General features: G+C 38.0%; 1 protein-coding gene and 1 pseudogene across 2 annotated transcripts in view; both read left to right on the top strand.

Annotated features, from left to right (window-relative positions):
* The window catches only part of CMYA5 (cardiomyopathy associated 5), a 93,206-nt gene that overhangs the window by 27,534 nt on the left and 43,329 nt on the right, over positions 1-22,343 (top strand). For both annotated transcript variants that reach the window (XM_019728192.2, XM_074328794.1), the window contains exon 2: positions 10,217-20,441. In XM_019728192.2, the coding sequence (XP_019583751.2) occupies positions 10,217-20,441 (10,225 nt within the window). The remainder of the gene's footprint in view (positions 1-10,216; positions 20,442-22,343) is intronic.
* Positions 8,962-9,877, top strand: LOC109445656 (small ribosomal subunit protein eS6; annotated as a pseudogene).

Below are 22,343 nucleotides of genomic sequence, written 5' to 3'. Positions count from 1 at the left end.
GTGAAAAGGAAGATGTGTACATGCCTGTGTGCTTGTGAGGGAGACCCATGTGTGATCAGGGGATTGCTGAGCTCTGACTGGTGAATTTCGCTTTGTTGGATTGGTCCACATACCAGTTTATGTTGGATATGTAGATTAGCCATCATATCTGTTCTTGATGTTAAGTGATATCCGTTAGGATTTATCACCTGCTGTACATGTGGCCATTTATTTATACTGAACTTAGGCAAATAGAATTACTACACCAGGCCCTCTTTTTCCTGCCTAAGTTCTGAGACAATGGGTAGATACATCAAAGGAATGGCAGATAGAGATCAAACTGTCAACTTTATTACTGATAAAGCTGATGATATCAGAGAATGGGGCTTGGGTATAGACAACTATGCACTTTCTAATAAATAAACAGATTGATATATATTCAGAAATAAATAGATTTGTATTCCTAGTCACAGGCTCTGAAGAACTACAAGCCCCTCCACATAAGGACCTGTCTTATAAACTTAACGGTACAAGGAAGAGAGTAAATTGGAGAAGAGCGAATAGAGAAGCTAGGCCAGGAAGGAGTGTTACACTGACAGATGTCCTTCCACATAGAAAAACACCTGGAATGAGAAATTAGTGTCCCAACTAATAATTTTAAATAAATTGCTATCATGTATTTTTAGAGATTTTACAGATAAAGACCTACTTTAAAAAAGCTTAAAAAAGATGTGAATCTTTATATTGCATAGGTTACTCATACACTCTAGTATGAATGAAGCAGGAAAGTGTTCACAACTAACAGTGTTCTCAAGCTAGGCTGGGAGAAAGTTGATTGTGTCTAGCTAGTAATGCTGCTGTACAGGTGAGGGTTTAGGCAAGTACCTAATGTGTTGTACTGTGGAGCTGCCTCTAGTAGCAACATGGAAAGATATCCTAGATTGCCAGAGAATAAAATAAGAAAAAAATTAATTCATTGTTCTACCACAAATCCATGGCTCAGACCAAATTTGTTGATTTGAAGTGAACTATAAAGATCTTTTAGGAAATTTGCACCAAGTGGTTATCTTGCTGTAAAAAAAATCGTGCCTAGCATAGTGCTTAGTATGTAATTGGAGCTCAGTAAATACTTGTTCAATGAATGAATCTTGACTTTGGGCTTCAGTTTGAAATCAGTTGAAAGTCGATGATGACACAGGTGTTGTAGTTTTGAAATTATGACACATAAATTCCATGGGTGTAAGTGTTAATAAATGGAAACAAAAATTGTACAGAGAAAGTAACATAAGGTCTTTTAATGACTTTCTACTCAACCTCATTGACTGGAGTTGCCAAAGCTCCCCATTTTCTCTGTAAAACACTGTATGCCCAAGGCAAGCTAACCACTCCTCATAGCAGGCTGCTGTCTAATTCCCATTATTTTGAGCTACATTTTTATTAAGGGTCAGTCATGATTATTCCCAACCCTTTTTATGCTAGTTGCACGTGTTATTGTTATTACATGATTTAAATGTTACTGAAGCTGATGAAACATGTGTGCCAAAGTAAGAGACTCGTTCCTCTGAAAACAAAGGTGACTGTTTTGAAAAGACTTCCTAAGAGGAGAGGCCTTAAAAGGACCACTGAAAGACATGATCCCTGCTCACAGATAGTTTACAGCCTGGCGGAGTAGCTATGATATATGCAAACAGAATTCTACTGTAGGGTGGTAAATGTCATAGGAGAAGATAACATTAAGATTCCAGAAGTTCAGAGGAAGAAAATTACTTTTGGCTCACAGAATCAGTGACAGCTATATGGAGAAGTTGACATATGAGCTGGTCTCTGAAGAGTGTAAAGTCAGGATTTACAGAGATAATTCATTCCAAGTGAAGGGAAGGATGTAAGCAAAGCCATGAGGTGTAAGGCTGATGTTTGCTGGGGCACAGGGTTTATGAAGGGGAATAATGGAAGGTAAACTAGAAAGAACTGGGTTTCAATAGTCGAGAGCCCTAACTTCCAGGCTTATCTGGTCATTGTGAAAATAAGATACTTATTCTTTTCACCCACAATGACTGGGGTGGTCTTTAGTATATCTACAAAATGAGCACTTTATATTAGGGCATGATAATCCTACGCAATAATTTTTCATTCATAGTTTCATGGATTTTTTTTCTTAACTCCCTCATGGCTTATAAACTCCTTTTAATCTAAGCTACTTTATATTACTTTTGTTCAGCAGTGCATATTATTGGTTTTCTGCTAAGGACATGAGTATGCAATTAATTCTTGGTGAAATATTAATTGTAGAATTAGTGATTATGCTTGAGAATTCTCAGTTCTTTTTTAAGGCCCACATAAAATACTGACAATTTGTATTATAAGATCACAAGCTTGCTTGAGTTCTATGCATTAAAAACATGTTTTCAATGTTTGCAATATAAGCAGGATCATATATGACTTCATTGCTGTGTTATAACAATTGATATTTAATGCACTTTAACAGATTTAGTTGGGAAAAATCCTACCCATTACCTTCTTTTGTTTGATACACTTCTGGTTAGGGCACTGTGATTGCTTGAGAGTAGAATAAAGCATTATGCAAATCTAAGCTATTGTTCATAATTATATTCCTATAAGGAACTTTAATGTCACTTTAGCTGTTGGTCATAGGAAGGGACTACCAGTTCCAAGAATACAAATCTTGAGCCTAATAGAAACAAAATGTAATAGTTACAAATCTTGGCTTTCAGATAAAAATAGTTTGAGGACATGTTTCATTTCTTCAGAAATGTAGTTTTTGTTGTTGTTGTTGTTGTTTAAAGTAAAAAATAAGAGTACCATTTCAAAACAAAATAAAGATGTTGATGAAATAAGGGAAACTATTATTTTGGTAGCTCCTCTTTGAGGGCAAGCCATTTTTCTTTTTAAAAATTTCAATTTGGATATATATGTATTCCCTTTCTCTGTTTCTGTTTTTACTTATAAAATGAGAAATATATTACAAGGCTCTTTCCATACATGACTAATAATTTAATTTTCATTAAGTTACTAGTCTGTTTTAGGTAAAGTGAAATAAAGAAAAACAGGGTGTATCTAGGGAGGGTTATCACTACTTTAAACAGGAAACAGTAATTTTTTTTTTTTGACTTGGTATTCTAGGACCTGATACTTCATTTTGAAACTTCAGAAGTTAGATTTTTTCCAGCAGATTTAATGACATTCATCTCTTGAGAATTGATTTATACTAATACAACTCACAAAAAAACAAAACAAAAAAAAACTTAGAAAATATGACATCAGTTTAACCATGGAATATAAGAATATTACCAGCAAGCATATCAAAACACCATTCAGGCATTATCACATTCCCTTCTCACTATCACATTCCCAGCTCACCATACATGTGCATGGACATACACACTACTATGTTGCACAATGCAAATAAGTATTAGGGTTTATTGAGGGAACTTTAGAAATGGAGAAATAGCAAAGCACACAAATCCTTCAAGCTCTCATCTGAAAATAGTCATACTTATTTGAGACATCACTGGACTGCTATGGAAAGGGAAGGGCTCTTGGAGGGGGATGATGCTTATGTAATGCATAAATTGTTTATAGGGAGAGGGGATATGGAAATAAAAGGCATGATTGAGCACTTTCTCAGAGAACTGGAAACAATTCAAAGAATGGAAATTCTAGAACTGAAAAGTACAATAAAAAATGTAATACATTTGATGAATTTAGTAGCAGTTTAGACACAGTTGAAGACAGAATTATTACTGGATAATAGATTGGAAGAAATATCCAAATGAGGCACAGATGGGACGCAGCAAGAAGTTCTAATTTATTAAAAATTGGAATCTCAAAAGCAGAAACAAGGGACAGAAGCAATATTTGATCAGAGTGTGGTGCAGTAAGAGTTTTTCAAAAATGATGAAAGACACCCATGTACAGATTCAAGAAGGCATACAAACTCCAAGCAGGATAAGATTCCCAAGCACATGATAATAAAACTTCTGAAACTAAAGGCAACTACAAGAACCTAGGAACAGCTAGGTGGTAGGGGGAAACAATCCAGATTACCGTCAGAAGATCAACATTATACTGACAGCTGATTTATCAACAAAACAATGGAAGATAGAAGACAGTGGAATGATATTTAAAGTGTTGAAAGAAATACCTGCCAATCTAGAATTTTGTATCCTGAAAAAACTTTGTCAAGAATGGAGGTATAAAAAGATTTTTGAAGAAAAAAGTAGAAAGAATTTGTCACCAGCAAATTCACACTAAGGAATATACGAAAGGGAATTCTTCAGAGACAAGGAAAATGATTCCAGATGGAATCTTGGAGATGCAGGAAGAAATGAAACACAATAAAAAGGTTCAGTATCTAGGTAAATATAAATGAATATTGACAATTTAAAGCAATAAAATTTTGTGCATGGGATTGAAAAACATTTATAGAATTAAAATATACAATTATAATAGCATGTAAGTTGAAATTAAAGTGATTTATGGTCCTTGTGTTCTCTTGAAAGAGATTAAAACATACCAATTTATTTTAGACATTAATGAATCAAGAATGCATGTTATAATCTCTAGGGTAATCACTAAAAGAATTGTAAAATATAACTGCCAAGCTAATGGAGAGGGAAAATGGAATGAAAATAAATATTCAATCCGAAACAAGGCAAGAAAGGAGAGGGAAAAGGAACATAGAATAGGTAGTACAAGTAGAAGGCAAATAAGAAGAAGATTTAACCCCAAATATATGGTAATTATAGTAAGTTTAAATGGACTAAGTGCTCCATTTAAACTGTCAGAATTGATTTAAAAAATATTTATGCTGCTTATAAGAGTCATAAATATAAGAATACAGAAAGGCTAAAAGTAAAAATGCAAAAAGATATACCAAGCAAACATAGGTCAAAACCAAGCTGGTATAGTTTTATCAATATCAAAGCAAAGCTTTATTAATATCAAAGTATACTTAGACAAAAAAACATTATTTACAGATAAGAGGGACATTTCATTATGATTAAAAGTTAAATTTTCCAGAAAGATATTACTATTTTAAATTTACTTATACCTAATAACATAGCTTCAAAATATATGTCACATATTAACAGAACTACAAAGAGAGACAAGTTCATAATTATAATATGAAATTTGAACAGATCTCTTTCAATAGCTGATAGAACAAACAGACAAACTAAAGATTAAAAGATTTGAATAACAGCTAAGAAGGATGACTTACTTGACACATATAGAATGCTGCTGAAAAACTGCAGGACACAAGTTTTCTCAAGAACACATAAATATATTAAAAAAGAAAAAAGAACTTGGCCATATAGCCGTAAAGTAAATCTCAACAAATTTGGAAATATAACTTCATATAAAATAAATTAGCTGGCTGCAATACAATTAAATTAGAAAGCAATAACAAAATGATAACTAGGAAATCCCCATGTATTTTGAAATTGAGAAACATACTTTAAAATTTGGGTCAGATAAGAAATCACAATGAAAATTCAAAAATAATTTGAGATTAATAGTAATGAAAATACTATACACCAATTTTTATGTGATACACCAAAATCTTTGATTAAAGAGAAGTACATAGCCTTAAATTCATATATTAGAAAAAGAGAAAGGTGCAAATTAATGATGTAAGACTCTATCTCAAGAAGATAGAAAAATAATTGCAAATTAAACCCAAAGAAAGTTGAAGAAAGGAAATAATAAACATTTATGAGATAGGAAGAATACATAAAGCCAAATTTTATTTGGAAAGATTACCAACTGATAACACTTGGCAATACTTAATAAAAGAAAAAAAGAGAGAAAAAAAATAATCAATATCAGAAATTTTAAAAATGTAAAAAATTTTAGCTCTTACAAAAATTTAAAAGATCCTAAAAGGATATTATGAACAAATTTAATCCAATGCTTTTTTTGAAAAATCTAGGTTAAAACATTTAGGTCAATTCTTTAAGAAATACAATATACCATCATAGATACAAAAAGAAATAGAAATTCCAAGGAGTCACGTAACTGTTAAATTGCTAATTAAAAACCTTACCACAAAGAAGGCCCCAGGTCCAGATGACTTCACCAATAGTTTGTCTTTCATCCTCACTCCCATAGATAAATCTACATGGGAAGCCAAATAATAATCAAAAGGTTGTTCTGGGAGAATCAAAGGAGAATGAATGAGATGATATTCATAGTCAATATCCACTATATATGGAAAGCTGACATATACATTTTTGCATAGATGAGAACAGTTGTGTCCCTGAGTAATCAATAATTTCTGAACTTTATGGGACCATTTCACTTCTATTAAAGGAAATTCTTTCCTTAGATTGAGCATAATGTGAATACTTGGGCTATGGCTTTACAAATGGTAATATAGTCATTCTCTGATTCTTGTTGGCTCTGTCATTCTTTTATTCTTTTGCTTCTCTCCAATAATCTAGACATCCTAAAATACTTCGGTTTTCTCAGTGAGACAGACTGATTTATTCATATGCACATTTCGATGATTCTATGACAGTTTTCTGGAATGACCTCCCCATCCTCACATCATCTCCACTCTTTATCCATTTGGCAAATTTCTATTTCTTCTTCAAATCCAAGTCAAATATCTTTCCTGTGTGAAGTCTTCCCTTCTTTATGTTCTCACTATATCTTGCCTATCTTCTGTAATAGTACTTAATACACTGCATTAAAATATTTAGTTCTGTCTCCCTGTTGGAGTTTGAATTTCTTTAGAGAAGATACTGTGTCTATATTTGTATTCTTAGTATTTAAACCCCATGAAAGTTTACTAAATGAAGAAATAAATGAGTGAATGAATAAGCAAACGATTGAGTGAACCTACCTTGGTAGCTCTGTCTTGTTAAGATCACCATTTGGGTATTCTGAGAAGCACTCATGAGCTCATTCTAGCTAGCAATGAAAACTGCTCTGGTTGAGTACATTCAATCAATAATTAACTCTAAATTGAATTTATAATTGCTTTTGTAATACTACTATAATCATGGGCATTCAAAATGCTGACTTCCCAGATACATGTCATAACCTTAATTTTTAATTTCATCCTGCTTCTAAGTTAAATAGAAGGGAGAAAGAGTAGTAGGAATTGAAAATTCTGAGGAATCACTTTAATTAGGTATGTAAAAGAGCCTGAAAAAACATTTTAAAATAAGATTCGGTCCAGAGCCAAGATAGAGTGTTCATTCCTAATTAAGTTTAGTAGTTTAATACCAAAGCAAATAAGTGAGAGCAGAGTTGCCAGGGAATTGGAGAAACCAGTTCATACCACTGCTTTCCAGCCCTTTTCATTCATGGTATGTGCAGAAAATGTATTAGATACAGCACTCTGGAGTAAATGGATGAGGCTACTGGCTGTTGAAGACTAGTGGCCCACGGGCTTTGGCTTCCCCAGGCTCCACCTGGCTGTAGTGAGAGCTAAGGAATTCAGGATCTCAGCAGTCCCTAGCCCTTCACAGAGACTGAAGTTTAAGAAGTTTAAGGAAGGGGAGTAGAATGTACCTGACAGTCTTGGCTCTCAGCCTAATCTAACAAATTAGGAAGGGTTCAGAGTAAGCAAGAAAGGCATGTAAAGTTTCAGAGCTAGGATTGTTCAGGCCAGTGATTTTCAACTCTGAATGTATACTGGAGTCACCTGGAAGTTTTTTTTGTTTTTTTTTTTTTAATTTTTATTTTATTAAATTTATTGGGGTGAAGCTTTTAAAACCTAGCAATGCTCAGACCCTACCCTAGTACAATTAAATCAGAGTCTCTGTAGAGCGGGCAATGGGGTGACATCAGTATTTTTTAAATGGTTCCTACAGGTGATTCAAAAATGTGTCCAGAGTTAAGAACCACTGATATAAGCAGTGACTGATAATTAAAAAAAAATAGTAGTAAGGGACTGAAATTCTGAGAATGTTTTTAAAAAGTACCTTCATTGAATACTTATGCTTAGTGGTATTTTAGCGTAGAGAGAATTTGGTTTTGTTTTTATTGTTGTAGAAATATATAAGCCGGTCAGTAGTTTGTGTTTATCTCAGATGGTAGCCATATTCCTAGGAGGAAATAGCCCTTGGCGTTTTAATCTTAAACTTAATGTTTTTGAAGTGATGGCAAATATGAATACTGAATTGGTCAGAAATGGTAATTATGGAGGTTTTTTAACTAAGCCTCAAAGAGTAGGTAGAATGTAGACATACAGAAAAGGTGGAGTAAGGTGGGGGTGGGGGTGGTAACCATTCTAAATGGAGGAACAGCATGAATACAGAGGAGGAGGTGGTACAAGAAAATTCCAGAGAAGAATGTTGCAGAGTCTGAGACAGGGGCCCAATGGCAATGGAGGGGCAGCCAAAGCCAGCATCTCTTGGAAAGCAGTCTAGAGACACTATCATTCCAAACACCGCTAGCAGTTAAAATGGCCACACCCAGTCTCCCTTGATTGTAGTGGAGTCCTGATTACAGATAATGTTTACTGAGCACTAATTACATGCCAGAGACTTAAACATTTAATTCCCTTAAGCATTTAATGTAACTAATTTAATCCTCACAAACAACTGTACTAGGTAAATTCTATTATTACCCCTGGTTTACAGATGAGGAAAATGCAGCATAGTAGGCTGACATTTTTTTGTGATCTCTCTGTATTCCATGATCTGTTTTCATTTTATGGCCCTGACTCATGATACCCACGACATATTTAGTGGACAGTGAATTATACAGTTACAACCGATATGTACCATGTTAGTGTAGGGTAGAGTTAGGTACTTTTAAATAAGGTCAGCTAGAAATCAGAGCTAAGGATTTTGAACTCTTTTTTCAAAGAGTTCAAATACCTATATCCTGGAGGTATAAGGAATTTACTGAGATTTTTGAGCAGGGAATAGCATGATGAAAGTTTTTAGTACAACTAGTCTAGAAAGATGGGCAGGATGAATTGCGGGGAGGGGAGAGTAGGAGGTAAATGTGATACCAGCCGACCAGTTAGGACTCGAATGCAATAATCTAGAGATGATGTGATACAAAGCTAGGTCAGGCTCTTTTTCGTGGCACCTTGGGAGCAATCAGCTGCTTCAGGATGAAGCTGAACATGTCTTTCCCAGCACCTGGCTGCCAGAAACTCATTGAAGTGGGCGATGAACGCAAACTTCGTACCTCTCATGAGAAGAGTATGGCCACAGACGTTGCTGTTGATGCGCTGGGTGAAGAATGGAAGGGTTATATGGTTTGAATCAGTGGTGGGAACGACAAAATTTCCCCCAAGAAGCAGGGCATTTTGACCCATGGCTGAGTCTGCCTGCTCCTGAGTGAGGGGCATTTCTGTTATAAATTAAGGAGGACTGGAGAAAGAAAGCGCAAATCTGTTCGGAGTTGCGTTGTGGATGCCAATCTGAATGTTCTCAACTTGGTCATTGTAAAAATAGGGGAGAAAGATATTCCTGGTCTCACTGACACTACTGTGCCTCGTCGCCTGGGGCCCAAAAGAACGAGCAGAATCCGAAAACCTTCTGAATAAGATGATGTCTGCCAATGTGTTGAGAAAGTCCCTAAACAAAGACAGTAACAAACCTAGCACGAAAGCACCCAAGGTTCAGCGTCTTGTTACTCTCCATGTCCTGCAACACAAATGTCACTGTATTGCTCTAAAGACACAGGGTACTAAGGAAAATAAGGAAGGGACCACAAAATATACTAAACTTTTGGCCAAGAGAATGAAGGAGGCCAAGGGAAAACACCAGGAACAGATTGCCAAGAGACATAGGCTGTCTTCTCGGGGAGCTTCGAAGTCTGAGTGCAGTCAAAAATGAGATTTTCTAAGAGTAACAAATAAAGAAGATCAGACATCAAAAAACCAAAAAATTAGGTCAGGGTGGTGATAGTAGAAGGTCTGGTGACTAGGAGTGCGCCTGAGTGACTGGGTAAGCCACAGGACGTCAGGGGGACAATCCTGATAAGGGGAGGTGGTGAATTTCACTTTAGCTTTTTTTGAGTTTGGGGATATTGATTCATTTCAGCCTGGGATGTGTAATTGAATCTGACAATTTTAAAACTTTATTTTGTATACTTCTCCTTTTTTGATATGGATGGCATTATTTATCTCTATTTTAATTTCACATTAATCCTTTACTTGGTAAAATTACATTTACTTATTATTCTATTAAATAACATAATGTTATTTTTATTATAAATATATAATTATTAATGTTATTATTTACTGTAGGTTATCAGACCAGGATGAAGAGGGCAAGACCAAGCAGAAGTGTATCATATCTGACCCCTCCTTTTCCATGGTGACAGTTCAACGGGAAGATAGTGGAATAACCTGGGAGACCAATTCAAGTAGGTCTTCCACTCCTTGGGCTTCGGAGGAAAGTCAGACTTCTGGGGTGTGTAGCCCTGAAGGGTCGACTATGAATTCTTCTGCAGGGAATGTTTCCTTTATTGTGGATGAAGTTAAAAAGGTTCGGAAAAGAACGCCTAAGTCAAAGCATGGTTCACCATCGTTGCGTAGGAAACGCAACAAAAAAAGAAATTCCTTTGAATCCCAAGATGTTCCAGCAACCAAAAAAGATAACCCTTTAATTTCTGAAAGCCAAGCACTAAATACCCAGAAAGATAAGTCACCTACTGGCAATTATGATAAAATGAGAAAAAAGACCACCTCAAATGTACCTCCGATTACTGGAGCAATATACAAAGAACACAAGCCGTTAGTGTTACGGCCAGTCTACATAGGAACAGTACAATATAAAATTAAGATGTTTAATTCAGTTAAAGAAGAATTAATTCCTCTACAATTTTATGGAACATTGCCAAAGGGTTATGTAATTAAAGAAATACATTACAGGAAGGGGAAAGAGTCATCCATCAGTCTAGAGCCAGATTCGGGCAATCATGATTCTAATATAGTTTCCAAAACAGGCAAATTAGTCGCCCAAAGCATAGAAGATGATAAAGGAAAAGAGCTTACGTCACCTTGGGGAGGTGTGCGCTCCAAAGGATCAAAGTCCCTGACCTCCTTAGTCAGTCGCGAGGATAAAAAGAAAAATTACGCTGATTCTCCTCTAAAGGCTGCATCTGCCACCAAGCACACAGTTTCCTCTTATTCAAGTAATGACACAGCAAAACAAGAAACACAGCTCAAACCTCCACAGTCCATGTCACAACAGGCAGCCGATGAAGCAAAACCCCGGGAACCGGAGCCGTCTTCTCTTATACCCGACACATCTGCAGCTGTGCTCCTGGAAACAGCAAAGGAAGAATTTGAGTCTGATTCACAAGAAACTGTAACTTCAGAGCATGACTCTTCAGTCTCACCATCTTTAGTGGATAACATAAAGAAGGAAGACATATATTCTGCTGACCGTTCCATTTCACTGGAGGCAAAGAAGGATTCTCTGGAAACGGGTTTGCCAGATCTGGCAGCATCCGTCCAGGAAGATTCTGGCCCAGAGAGAGAAGAACTGGACCTAACTTCACTCGAAAGGGCAGAACCGGTTTCTGAACAACTAACCCCTCCTCATCTTGATGTCAAAGGAGAGAAGGAAGAAAACATGCCTGAGCCATCCATTTCTCCTTCTGAACCGCTAGTGTTAGAGGAACTAGAGAAAGAAGAAATAGAAACTTCTCTACCAAGAGCTGCTACCCCTGAGCCTGAAGATTCTAATTTAGTAGAAGAAGAGATCATAGAAATTGATTACCCAGAAAGCCCATCCGTTTCTGAGGAGCCTTTCTCACCACATTTAGTCCCTGAGGAGAAGCAGAAAGAAGAGGAGACCGTTCTACCATTACCGACATCAATACCTGAACATGTTGCTTTGTCTGAGGAAGAAAGAGAGGAAAATGAGTCTGTTTCTACTGATTCTGCTTTTGTGTCAGAGTATTCAGTCCCACAGGATATGAACCAGGAACTAGAGAAGCAAGAAGTTGAGCCAGTTTCTCCATTCAATGTAAAACCTATATCTGAACGTGCACTTTTGTCAGAAGAGGAGAATGAGGAATTTGAGCCTCGTTCCCCAGCTTCGGCCTCTGCATCTGAACACTCTTTCTCACCATCCATAACTGAGAAGACTCCTGAGTGCCAGTCACCCCTGTTTTCAACAGTTACATCAGAACACGTGGTCCTGTCTGGAGAAGAAGGCTCAGAAAGTGGGCGTTACACAGCAGATTCCACATCAGCTTCTGAGTACTCCATTCCATCACAGGCAACAGTAGAGTCATTGAAGAAAACCGACCATAAGTCTCCATTAAAATCAAAAGATGTTTCTGAGCACATGATTCTGTCGGAAGAGGAGAAGGAAGACACTGGGCCGTATTCCCCAGAGGTGGCCTCTGTGTCTGAACACTCTCTCCCCCCAGGCACAGCTGAAATGACTTCTGAGTGCCAGTCACCACCACTTTCAACCCCTGCATCGGAGCATGAAGTCCTATCAGAAGAGGACCTAGGAAGTGAGTGTTTCACACCAGATTCAACATTGACTTCCCAATATGCAGTTCCACCAAAAGTAACACAGGAATCCCCAAAGAAAATAATTGATGATGTGTCCCCATTAAAATCGAAAGCTGTTTCTGAGACCATGATTCTGTCAGAAGAGAAGAAAGACACTGGGCCGTATTCCCCAGAGGTGGCCTCTGTGTCTGAACACTCTCTCTCCCCAGGCACAGCTGAGATGACTTCTGAATACCAAGCCCCACCACTTTCAGCCACCCCATCTGAATATGTGGTCCCATCAGAAGAAGAGACAATAGAAATAGAGCAGTACACACCCTCTTCCACCTCTGTTTCTGAATTTTCAGTACCACCATGTGCAACACCAGAATCACAGGCGGAAGAAGTTGTCCACGGTGCTCCTGTAAATCTAAAAGGCACCTCCTCACCTGTGAATTTCTCAGAAGAAGAGCAAGAAGACATTGGACCTTTTTCTCCAGACTCTGCATTTGCGTCAGAATTCTCATTTCCACCCTATGCAACTCAGGAAACAGAGAAAAGAGAATTTGAGTCTGATTCTCCAATATGTTTAACATCACCATCTGAGCACACTATTTTGTCAGATGAAGACACTGAAGAAGCTGAACTTTTTTCTCCAGACTCAGCATCACAAATTTCACTCCCATCATATAGAATCCCAGAAACAAAGAAAAATGAAATTGAGCCTGATTTACTGATAGCTGCGATGTCTGCTCAAGGATATTCCTGCTTTTCAGAAGCAGATGAGGAAGGAGTTGAGTCAACAGCTTCTACACCTGTACCTGAGCATCTCAGTTCATCACAGAAGCAACAAGCTGAACCTTCCCATCTGACGTCTGCACCTGAAGACTTGAGTGTGTCACCTGCAACAAATAAAGCAGAGAAAGCAGATGCTCAAACAACTTTAGCATCTGTATCTGAATATCTCCTTTCCGCACAGAAGCAGGAAACTCAAGCATTTTTAGAACCTAAGTCTGAAAATTTGATTCCACCATATTTAACCGGTGAATCAGGAAAGGGAGAAACTAAGACTAGTTCATCAGTAGGTACAACACCTGTTTCTTTACCTGTGCAACCATCCAAGATAAAGGAAGAAACCAAACCTGTTTTGCCTTCATCTCAGGATTCAGTTTCACCTGATTCAGTTCTTAAGAAAGAACAAGAACCCAAAGCATTGCTCACTCCAAAAGCTGCAGATGAACAGATGGCTTTGTTAAAAGTTAAAAGTGAGGAAGAAATTGTGCCCGACTCTCAAGAAGCTGCAGTGCATATATCACAGGATCAAGAAATGGAGACTCAGCCTCCAAATATTCCAGGATCTGGGATGAAATACTCAGTTCTGTCTGACTTGGTAGATGAGCGAAAGAAGGATGTCAAACCCAGTTCATCTCCAACTGTGACATCTGAACTAGAACAGAGAAAGTTGTCAGGGAACGAGCCTGAAGTAATAAAGCCATATTCACCTGTAAAGGAAACATCTCCATCTGGACCTGAGATTTTATCAGTAGTGAAAACGGAAGTGAAACATGATTCTAAAATAACGGGTACACCTACAGTGCTGCATTCAGCTTTACCAGGAGTGGAAAAGGGAGTTGAACATGGACCATCTGCACCAGAATTTTTAGATTTGTCAGAAAAAATAAAGAAAGAAATTGAACCCAGCTCTTCAATAACCACAACATCTGTAACTAAGCATGATTCAAGCTTAACCAAATTAGCAAAAGAAGAAATCCCAACAGAGTTATCTCTTACCGCCCCTATAGAACATCCAGTCTTAACAAAAGTAGGAGAGAGTGAATTAGGAAGGGGTTTACCACCATTGGTAACATCTATAGATGAGCATTCACTTCTTAAAGAAGACGAAAACGTAGCAATTAAAGCTATTTCTTCTCCCACTGAAACTGCTGCGTCCAAACATCCAGCTTGGTCAGAAGCAGAGAAGGAAATTAAATTTGATTCATCTCCAAGCACATCCTCTATACCAGAGCATTCTGTTTTCTCAAAGGGAAAAACTGAAGAAGTTACGCCTGGCTTGCCAATAACCCAAACACTGTCTTCTCAGCATGCAGACGCATCCAAGGAAGCAAGGGTAGAAAATGAACAGGGTCTATCATTTTCTACAGTCCTTGACTCTGAACGTTTGGTTTTATCACAGAAAAAGAATTCTGTGTCTGCCTCAGAGGTATCAGGGCCTGAACATGTGCTTTCACCCAGCCTAGGTGGTGAGATACAGAAAAAAGAAACTGAACTTCCTTCCTCACAAAACGTGTCACCTGCACCCAAATATATAGTTCCAAAAGACAAAAATGAGAAGATGGCAAGTTCTTCTCCTGTGCTGGAACATTTAGAGTCAGATGATTTAGCCCTGACATTACCAACCTTCAGTCATGGTAAGAACAAACAGGCAATGGAGACATCGTCTACAGCTCAGGGACATTACCTGTCAGAAAAACAAGATCTTGCTCTGGCAGAGCTCTCTTTGGGACCTGAGAAGAAAGACCAGCCACACCAAGTATCAGGATTACCAGATGCTGGGTTGGAATTCACTAGTGGTTTAGGTAGGCAAAGTGTATCTATAGACACCAAACAAATAAAATCTCCTACAACTGAAACAGGGGGTCCTATCTTAGAAAAGGGCCTTGCTGAGCTTAGGAGCAAAGGAGAAGGAAAAGAAGAAAACAGGGAACTTCATGGGTCAACTATAGTGCCTGAAATTTTGGAGGACTCATCACGCTTTAAGGAGGAACCTCAGAAGCAAGAAATTAAATCTATCTCTCCTAAGGTAGCCAGCTTAGAATCAAAAAAGCCACTCACCTCTCTAGTTGAAGGAGACAACCAAGAAGAATGTCAGCCATATACTATTTCTTTAAAAGGATTATCGGAAGAGTTGAACCATTCAGCTGACTTTAGAAGGGGGGGAAATCAAGAAATAAGTTCATTACTGCCAACAGGAAATTTGAAGGCACAAGTAACAGGAGATACTGTAACTACACCAAACGAAGAAACAGACCAACCAGATTTGTTCCCTGTACCTCAGAGTATAACCGAACCCTCAAAGATTGCTTCTTCTGACCTCCTCATGGAACAAGAGAAGCCTGAAAAACCACTTCATCACAATCAGGCTGTTAAATTACCTGATGTAAGCACATCTTGTGTGGATAAACAAGATCTGGGTATTAAACAACTTTCAATTACGAAAGAGAATTTGCCTTTGGAAGAATCAAAATCATTTATGACAACTAAGTCTGCAGATGTTAAAGAAACACAAATGAAAGAGGCCTTTCTTCCTTCAAAGAATGAAAACTGGATGGTGGAAAAGCCAGAAAGTGATTTGGCAAGTCATTATGAAGAAAGAGTACTGGGATCTGTGCAGCCAGCTTCCTCTGGCAGCAGTGACGTGATGGCAGGGCAGCTCAAGGCTACTCTGTCAGATAAAGATGAAACCGGAAAGCAGGTTCTGCCACATTCTGCTGAAAAATCTCATGTGTCATTACAAGAACCAGTATCTACTCTTGATATCTCCAGGGATAATGAAGAGACCTTATCAACTGAAACTTCTTCTGAAGAAATACAACTGGCCCCCAAACCAAAATCTTTAGTTCCAGCTGGAAATGTACAGAGAAGTGAAGCAGAGGGGAAACAGATTATTTCTTTTGTGGGAGGTAGAAGTTCAATATTGGAGAAAACAGACACAGAATTTACCAGGCCTCCCAAAGAAGACATCCAGGAAGAAATCAAGCTACCTTCTGAAAGAATCCTCCAGAAACCAATGTCTGGCCCATCAGTGGAACAGGTCAAAGAAGGCCATTTCCTGGCAAAAGATGTAGAACCTGCATTGAGCAATAGAAAAGAAGCACACAGCAGTATATCTCCTTTACCTGGAGAGAAGTCATTTGAAGAATCAAAACTAGTTCAGTTAAAGGTTGTAGATGATGCTAATGAGAGGGAGAAACCAACCTCTGAAATGAAAATACCCACAAAAATAAAACCCCTCTCCTCCATCCAAGAAAATGAAGCACCTCAACCCGCAGAACCACCTGAGGAGACACAAAAGCTGCCTAAGAAGCCAAAAGCAGTTAAACCAGGACTTTCTGAGGAAAAGGGAAAGAAAGGAATTTCATCTTTTACATCGTGGATGTCCAATTTGTTTTTTAGATCAAGCACTGCAAGTAACAAAGTTGCTGAAAAAGAAGATTTAGAAACTCAGCCAAGTCAATCTGTAGAAAAAGCAGCGACTGTGACAGAGCCTAAAGATACGGCTCCAGAGGACTTGAATGCAACTGAGAAAGCAGCTGACCATCCATCACCGGAGGCAAAACTTACAGCTGCTGAAGAACCCAGAGGTACTTTGGTTAAATATGGTGAAGGTCAAGATTTTAAAGAAAAACTGACACTTTTATCAAATGTAGAAGATTTACAACAGCCAGAATCCAAATTTGAGGTGTCCAGTGAAAATCATGGCAAGAAAGAAACCCTAGACTATTCAGAAAAAATGGACCTAACCTCAGTAGTTACTTCTGCTGATGGTGAGAAACGTCTTGGAATTCAATCTTATTCTTCCATGGGTGAGAAATCCATTATGGAAGAAGCCAAAAATGCTGTTCCTCTTCATGTCACTGATAGTAAAAGAGCCCAGAAGCCAGAAATCTCTTCTCCATCTAAATGGAGTATCTCTGTTGTTCAGGAAGAGCCAAGAAGTGATCAAACAGAAAAATCACTCTTTTCATTTGATGCAGTAGATAAGGTGCCGCAACAGCCCAAATCAGCTTCCTCTAGCTTCACAAGTAAAAATACCATGAAGCTATCAGAGAAGCCAGAGTCAATGATTTTGCCAACAGAAGAATATAAAGGCAGTCTTATTGATCTTGGTGAAGATAGACTAAAGAAAGAAATGTCCAAACCTACTTCCTTGGAAATTTCTGAAGAAGAAATGAAACTCAGGTCTGTTAGTCCAACTGAGGAGAAAGATAACTTGGAAACCAGATCATATTCCTTGGCAGAAAAGATGGTGCTGGCAGAGGAACAAGAAACGGTGGCACCATTAGAGCTAAGAGAGAATAATGAAATTGGGAAGGCACAAATTACACATGGATTTATTAAATTGGAAGACTCAAAAGCTGCTGGTGTGCTGCAGCAAGTCTCTCAAAACGAAGACCACAAAGAAAGACACAAACTTATTGAGGAGGAGAAAGGAAAAGAAAAAGCAAGGCAGTCACATGTATTTTCAGAAGGAGAGAAGCAGCAGGAAATTCAGCCTTATTCTGTGAATGTAACCAGGTCTATACCTGAAGAATCAGATGTCTCTTTAAGTCATTCTTTGGGTAAAACTCAACCATTTTCATTAGTTAAAACTATATCAATTACTGAAAAATCAGAAACCATGATCTCAGAGGCTCACCCAGAAATCAGGGAAACAAAGACAGTAGGAACCCAACCACATCTATTAGAAGAAAGTAAAGTGTTGGTGGAGAAACCTGAGGCTTTCATTCCAGTGGATCTTCCATATTGTGAGGAAATAGATAACCGCTCTTTTCCTAAGGAAGGAAATCTCGTATTGGAAAAATCAAGCAGGGATATGGCGAGTCACAGTGAAGAAAAGGGACAGGTCACAGTGTCAGAACTGTCAAAGGATGGTTCAATAGATATCACAAAAGAAAGTATGAGACAAGGATCTCCAGCTAAACAATCTGAAAGGATTTTAGATCGTCCTATGGGTGAATCAAAGACCTTAGAAACACCGTCACATTTGTTGTCATCTGTGAAACCACAAACACTTGTTTCAGGGGCTTCTCCAGAAATTAGTACAGTAAGGAACAACGAAATTAGTGCAGTGACGAGACAAGAATTGACTCCAGATAGGCATTCAGTCCATACTATTCAAACATCTAAAGAGCAAACATCTGAAATGTCTAAACAACCTGTTCTTTCAAAGCACCACTTGGAGGCTCTAGAATCGGCTTATGTAAATGAACCACCCTCTTCAGCAAGCAGCAACTATGCTCAATTTATAAGAAATGCATCAACAGCCAGTGCCGATAAAATGGTTTCTACTAGAGAAATATCCGAGGAGCCTGAAGACACATATGAAAAAGGTGGATTTAAAATGACTAGTAAGCCAGCTGGACTTTCAGAAGATCAAAAGAGTGCCTTCAGTATCATTTCTGAAGGCTGCGAGATATTGAATATTCATGCTCCTGCATTTATTTCTTCAGTTGATCAGGAGGAAAGCGAACAAATGCAAGATAAGTTAGAATATTTGGAAGAGAAGACCTCATTTAAAACTCTACCCCTCCATGATGACAGTGAGGCAGTGGCTTGCCATAAAACATTAAAGAGTAAGTTAGAAGATTCGGATAAAAAAGTTATATCATTGACAGAAAGTAAAGAAAAGGAAATTCATAAAACAAAAGAGATATCCACAGATTCAGAAACTGGTGATTTAGACTTTAATCAGCCCACAATTCCCAGTGAAGAGGATTATTTTGAAAAATATACATTGATAGATTACAACATCTCCCCAGACCCAGAAAAACAGAAAGTTCTATCGAAATTAAATGTTGAAGCAGAACTCTCAAAGGAAATTCCAGAAGAAACTATCTCTTTCCCAGAAAGTTCAGAGGAAAGTGCCCTGGAACGTGAATACAAGTTGGTGGAATTAGATGAAAGTTTTTATGGACCAGAAAAGGACTACAACAAGTTATCTCACCTAGAGACCCAAAAGTCTTTGGTTATCCAAAAATCATCTGACAGAGATGCTCCAAAGAGTACAAACAGAGATGTGGACTCAAAGTCACCTGGGATGCCTTTATTTGATGCAGAGGAAGGAGTTTTGTCACGAACCCAGATATTTCCTACCACTGTTAAAGCCATTAATCCTGAACTTCTGGAGGAGCCACCTGCACTTGGATTTTTATACAAGGATCTGTATGAAGAAGCAGTTGGAGAGAAAAAGAAAGAAGGGGAGACAGTTTCTGAAGGTGACAGCATGAATTCTGAGGCATCATTTCCAAGCAGAAATTCTGATACTGATGATGGAACGGGAATATACTTTGAGAAGTACATCCTCAAAGATGACATTCTCCATGACACATCTGTAACCGAAAAGGACCAATGTCAAGGTCTGGAAGAAAAAACGGTTGGTAAGGATGATTCATACCAACCAATAGCAGCAGAAGGAGAAGTTTGGGGGAGGTTTGGAACTATTCTTGGGGAAAAGAGCCTGGAAGAGGAACAGAAAGCTGCTTCCAGGGAAGGAGAATCAGGAGGCCACACGGAGACCTTGGACAAAGTAGCTACGCAGAGAAAAGTTCCCATTGCTGAGGAAGTCACAGTGGTTACCCAGAAGGTAAGCTATGCAGTTCCATTTGAAGACACCCATCATGCTCTGGCGAGAGTAGATGAAACAAGCAGTCAGAGTCAGGAAGCAGCAAATGCAAACCCCGAGGTCAATGTGAATGTCCCAGTACAAGTGACCTTCCCAGAGGAAGAATTTGCACCTGGTGCTACGTGTGTTCAGGAAACGCTGCAGGAAGTACCTGCCATAATGGTCCCACCTGAGCCAAGTGAAGATAGGCTCCGCAGTAGCCCTATTCAGGATGAGTATGAATTTGCTGAATCCCAGAATTATGAAGTGGTTACTCAAGACACTTTATCAGAAGAACCGTATTCAGTCTCTACCCCTGAAGACCTGTTATCTCAAGGAAAGGAATCCTTTGAACACATCTGTGAAAATGAATTTGTAAGTGAGGTGGAACAAAGTATGTCTGCTGAACAGAGAGAGTTGGACAGAAAGAGGACAGAAGAAGACCAACTATCATCAGAGTTAGTTGCCGAGAAGGAACAAAAGGAACTGAAAAAGTCCCAGATTGACACATATTGCTACACTTGCAAAAGCCCAATTTCTGCTGTTGACAAGATGTTTGGCACCCATAAAGACCATGAGGTTTCAACGCTTGATACAGCTATAAGTGCTGTAAAGGTAAATACATTAATTTGTTTTCCTATTTTCTCAGTTTAAAAAATGACCAATATTTAATACATTTATTTTTAAGCATAATAGTTAGTCTGAAAAAAACCTAAGACTATTTCACCAGGTATTTAGTTAAGATCCATTGACAAACATTTATTGGGTATGCACTACGTGCCAGGTATTTTTCTAGGTTCTGGGAATACCAGGATAAATAAGATGGCTGCCGCCTGTGAGGGGTCTTGTCTTGCAGCAGTAACACTTAACAACATCCAAAAAAGCCAAATAATTTTAAATTGTAAAATATACAATGCTTTTGAGCACAAAACAATTTGTTTTCAATTACCTACAGTCTCATGCTTTAAAAATACACATTTCTATTCCATTGAGCAATTTAACTTCAAGTTTTATAAAAAGAACAAAACAGTAAGACATTTTAAATTTCAGTTTCCTCCATATTTCCTCTTTATTTCTCAAATTGATGTTAGAAATGGAAAACCTTTGCATTCTTTCTGGCTATGTCTATGGACTCCCAATGTTAAAAAGTTAGTTACAACACATATCCTTATGGATGTGATTATAACTACTCCACTTCCCCAGAGACACTAGTGGAAATCGACCATTTAGTCTTTGAGATTCCCTCCTAGCTTTCAGCAGCCTTCTGACTGAAGCCCTATTCTTATCTCTGCAACCCATCTTCCATAGAGTAGCCAGAATGATCTAAAAATGCAAATAATAACAAGAATTGAGGACATTGTACCAGGCAGTGTTAAGCTCTTTATATACAAGGTATCTTTTCATCCTCACAATCACCTTGTCATCAATTTGCAGATAATGAAATGGGCCCAGGTCATTTCAGTGACTTGCCCAAGGTAATGGAAGACAGAGCTAGGGTTGGTACCCAGGTCTGTCTGATACCAGAGCTCATGCTCTTGGTTGTATATTCACGTTGCTGGGCTCAGTGACTTGCTAGTGATAGTGATTTTCAATATGATTATTAAGTTAGGTCACTGTTATATAATTACAAGTCTCAATTTGATTTAATAGGATAACAATAGAAGCTCAGCATTTTTTTCCCTAGAAAATCAATCCTTCCTCACTTGTCTATTTCTCCAGGGTGAAATTTTATTGAAACTTTACATAGTAAATTGGGGATAGGGAATGGAGTGATTTCTTTGATGAGTTCTTAGGTATTGGGACGCATGAACAGCACTAATACGTGCCCCATTCTTTGATGACATGTGATTTTGTTAAGTAACAACTACTGGGCACTGTCAGCAAAAAGAAGACTAGATTATTTTTTTTTTCAGTCTTATTTTTCATTCTTTCAATTATGTTTAATTTCTCTAGAAATTAAAATATCATTCTGTCTAAATATTGTTAATTTAAAACATTTCAAAAGCAGGGAGATAGGATGTCCCCTGCTTTCAAACCATTTTAAAGTGTTTTTTTTTCCCCTTATCTTCTCCAAACAGTATGAGAAAGTGGAATAAAACAGTTGACTAAAGCCAAAGAATCTTGCTCTTTTTCATTAAATCATTGGTGAAGATGAAGAGTTGGTTGGCAACTTTTAAAAATTAAAAATCTATTTTGAAAGTTGGAACTTGAGACTTCTCTAGCATCTTGTGAGTAGGCCATTTCTGATTATTCAGGAACTGATGGCTGCTTTTACAGATTACCCAGGACCTGGCTTCTCCCCCTACTTCGTCTCCATTGTGGTGGATTATCTTTTGTCTATAACTTATTTTCTCTCTTCAGTCTCTCCCTTCTTTCTCAATATTTATTGACCTCCCATTCCATGTCATGATTTATGCTAATCATTGGGAATGAAAACAAAAATAAAGGAAGATGGATTTTTAGCTCCTCCAAATTAGTACACTGCTGTGGAAGCAGTGTTCTGAGAAATGAACCTTT

This window comes from Rhinolophus sinicus, linkage group LG03 (assembly GCF_036562045.2).
Source record: "Rhinolophus sinicus isolate RSC01 linkage group LG03, ASM3656204v1, whole genome shotgun sequence".
Lineage (NCBI taxonomy): Eukaryota > Metazoa > Chordata > Mammalia > Chiroptera > Rhinolophidae > Rhinolophus > Rhinolophus sinicus.
The sequence above is the reverse complement of the archived record's forward strand: the minus strand, read 5'-3'. Positions and strand labels throughout refer to the sequence as shown.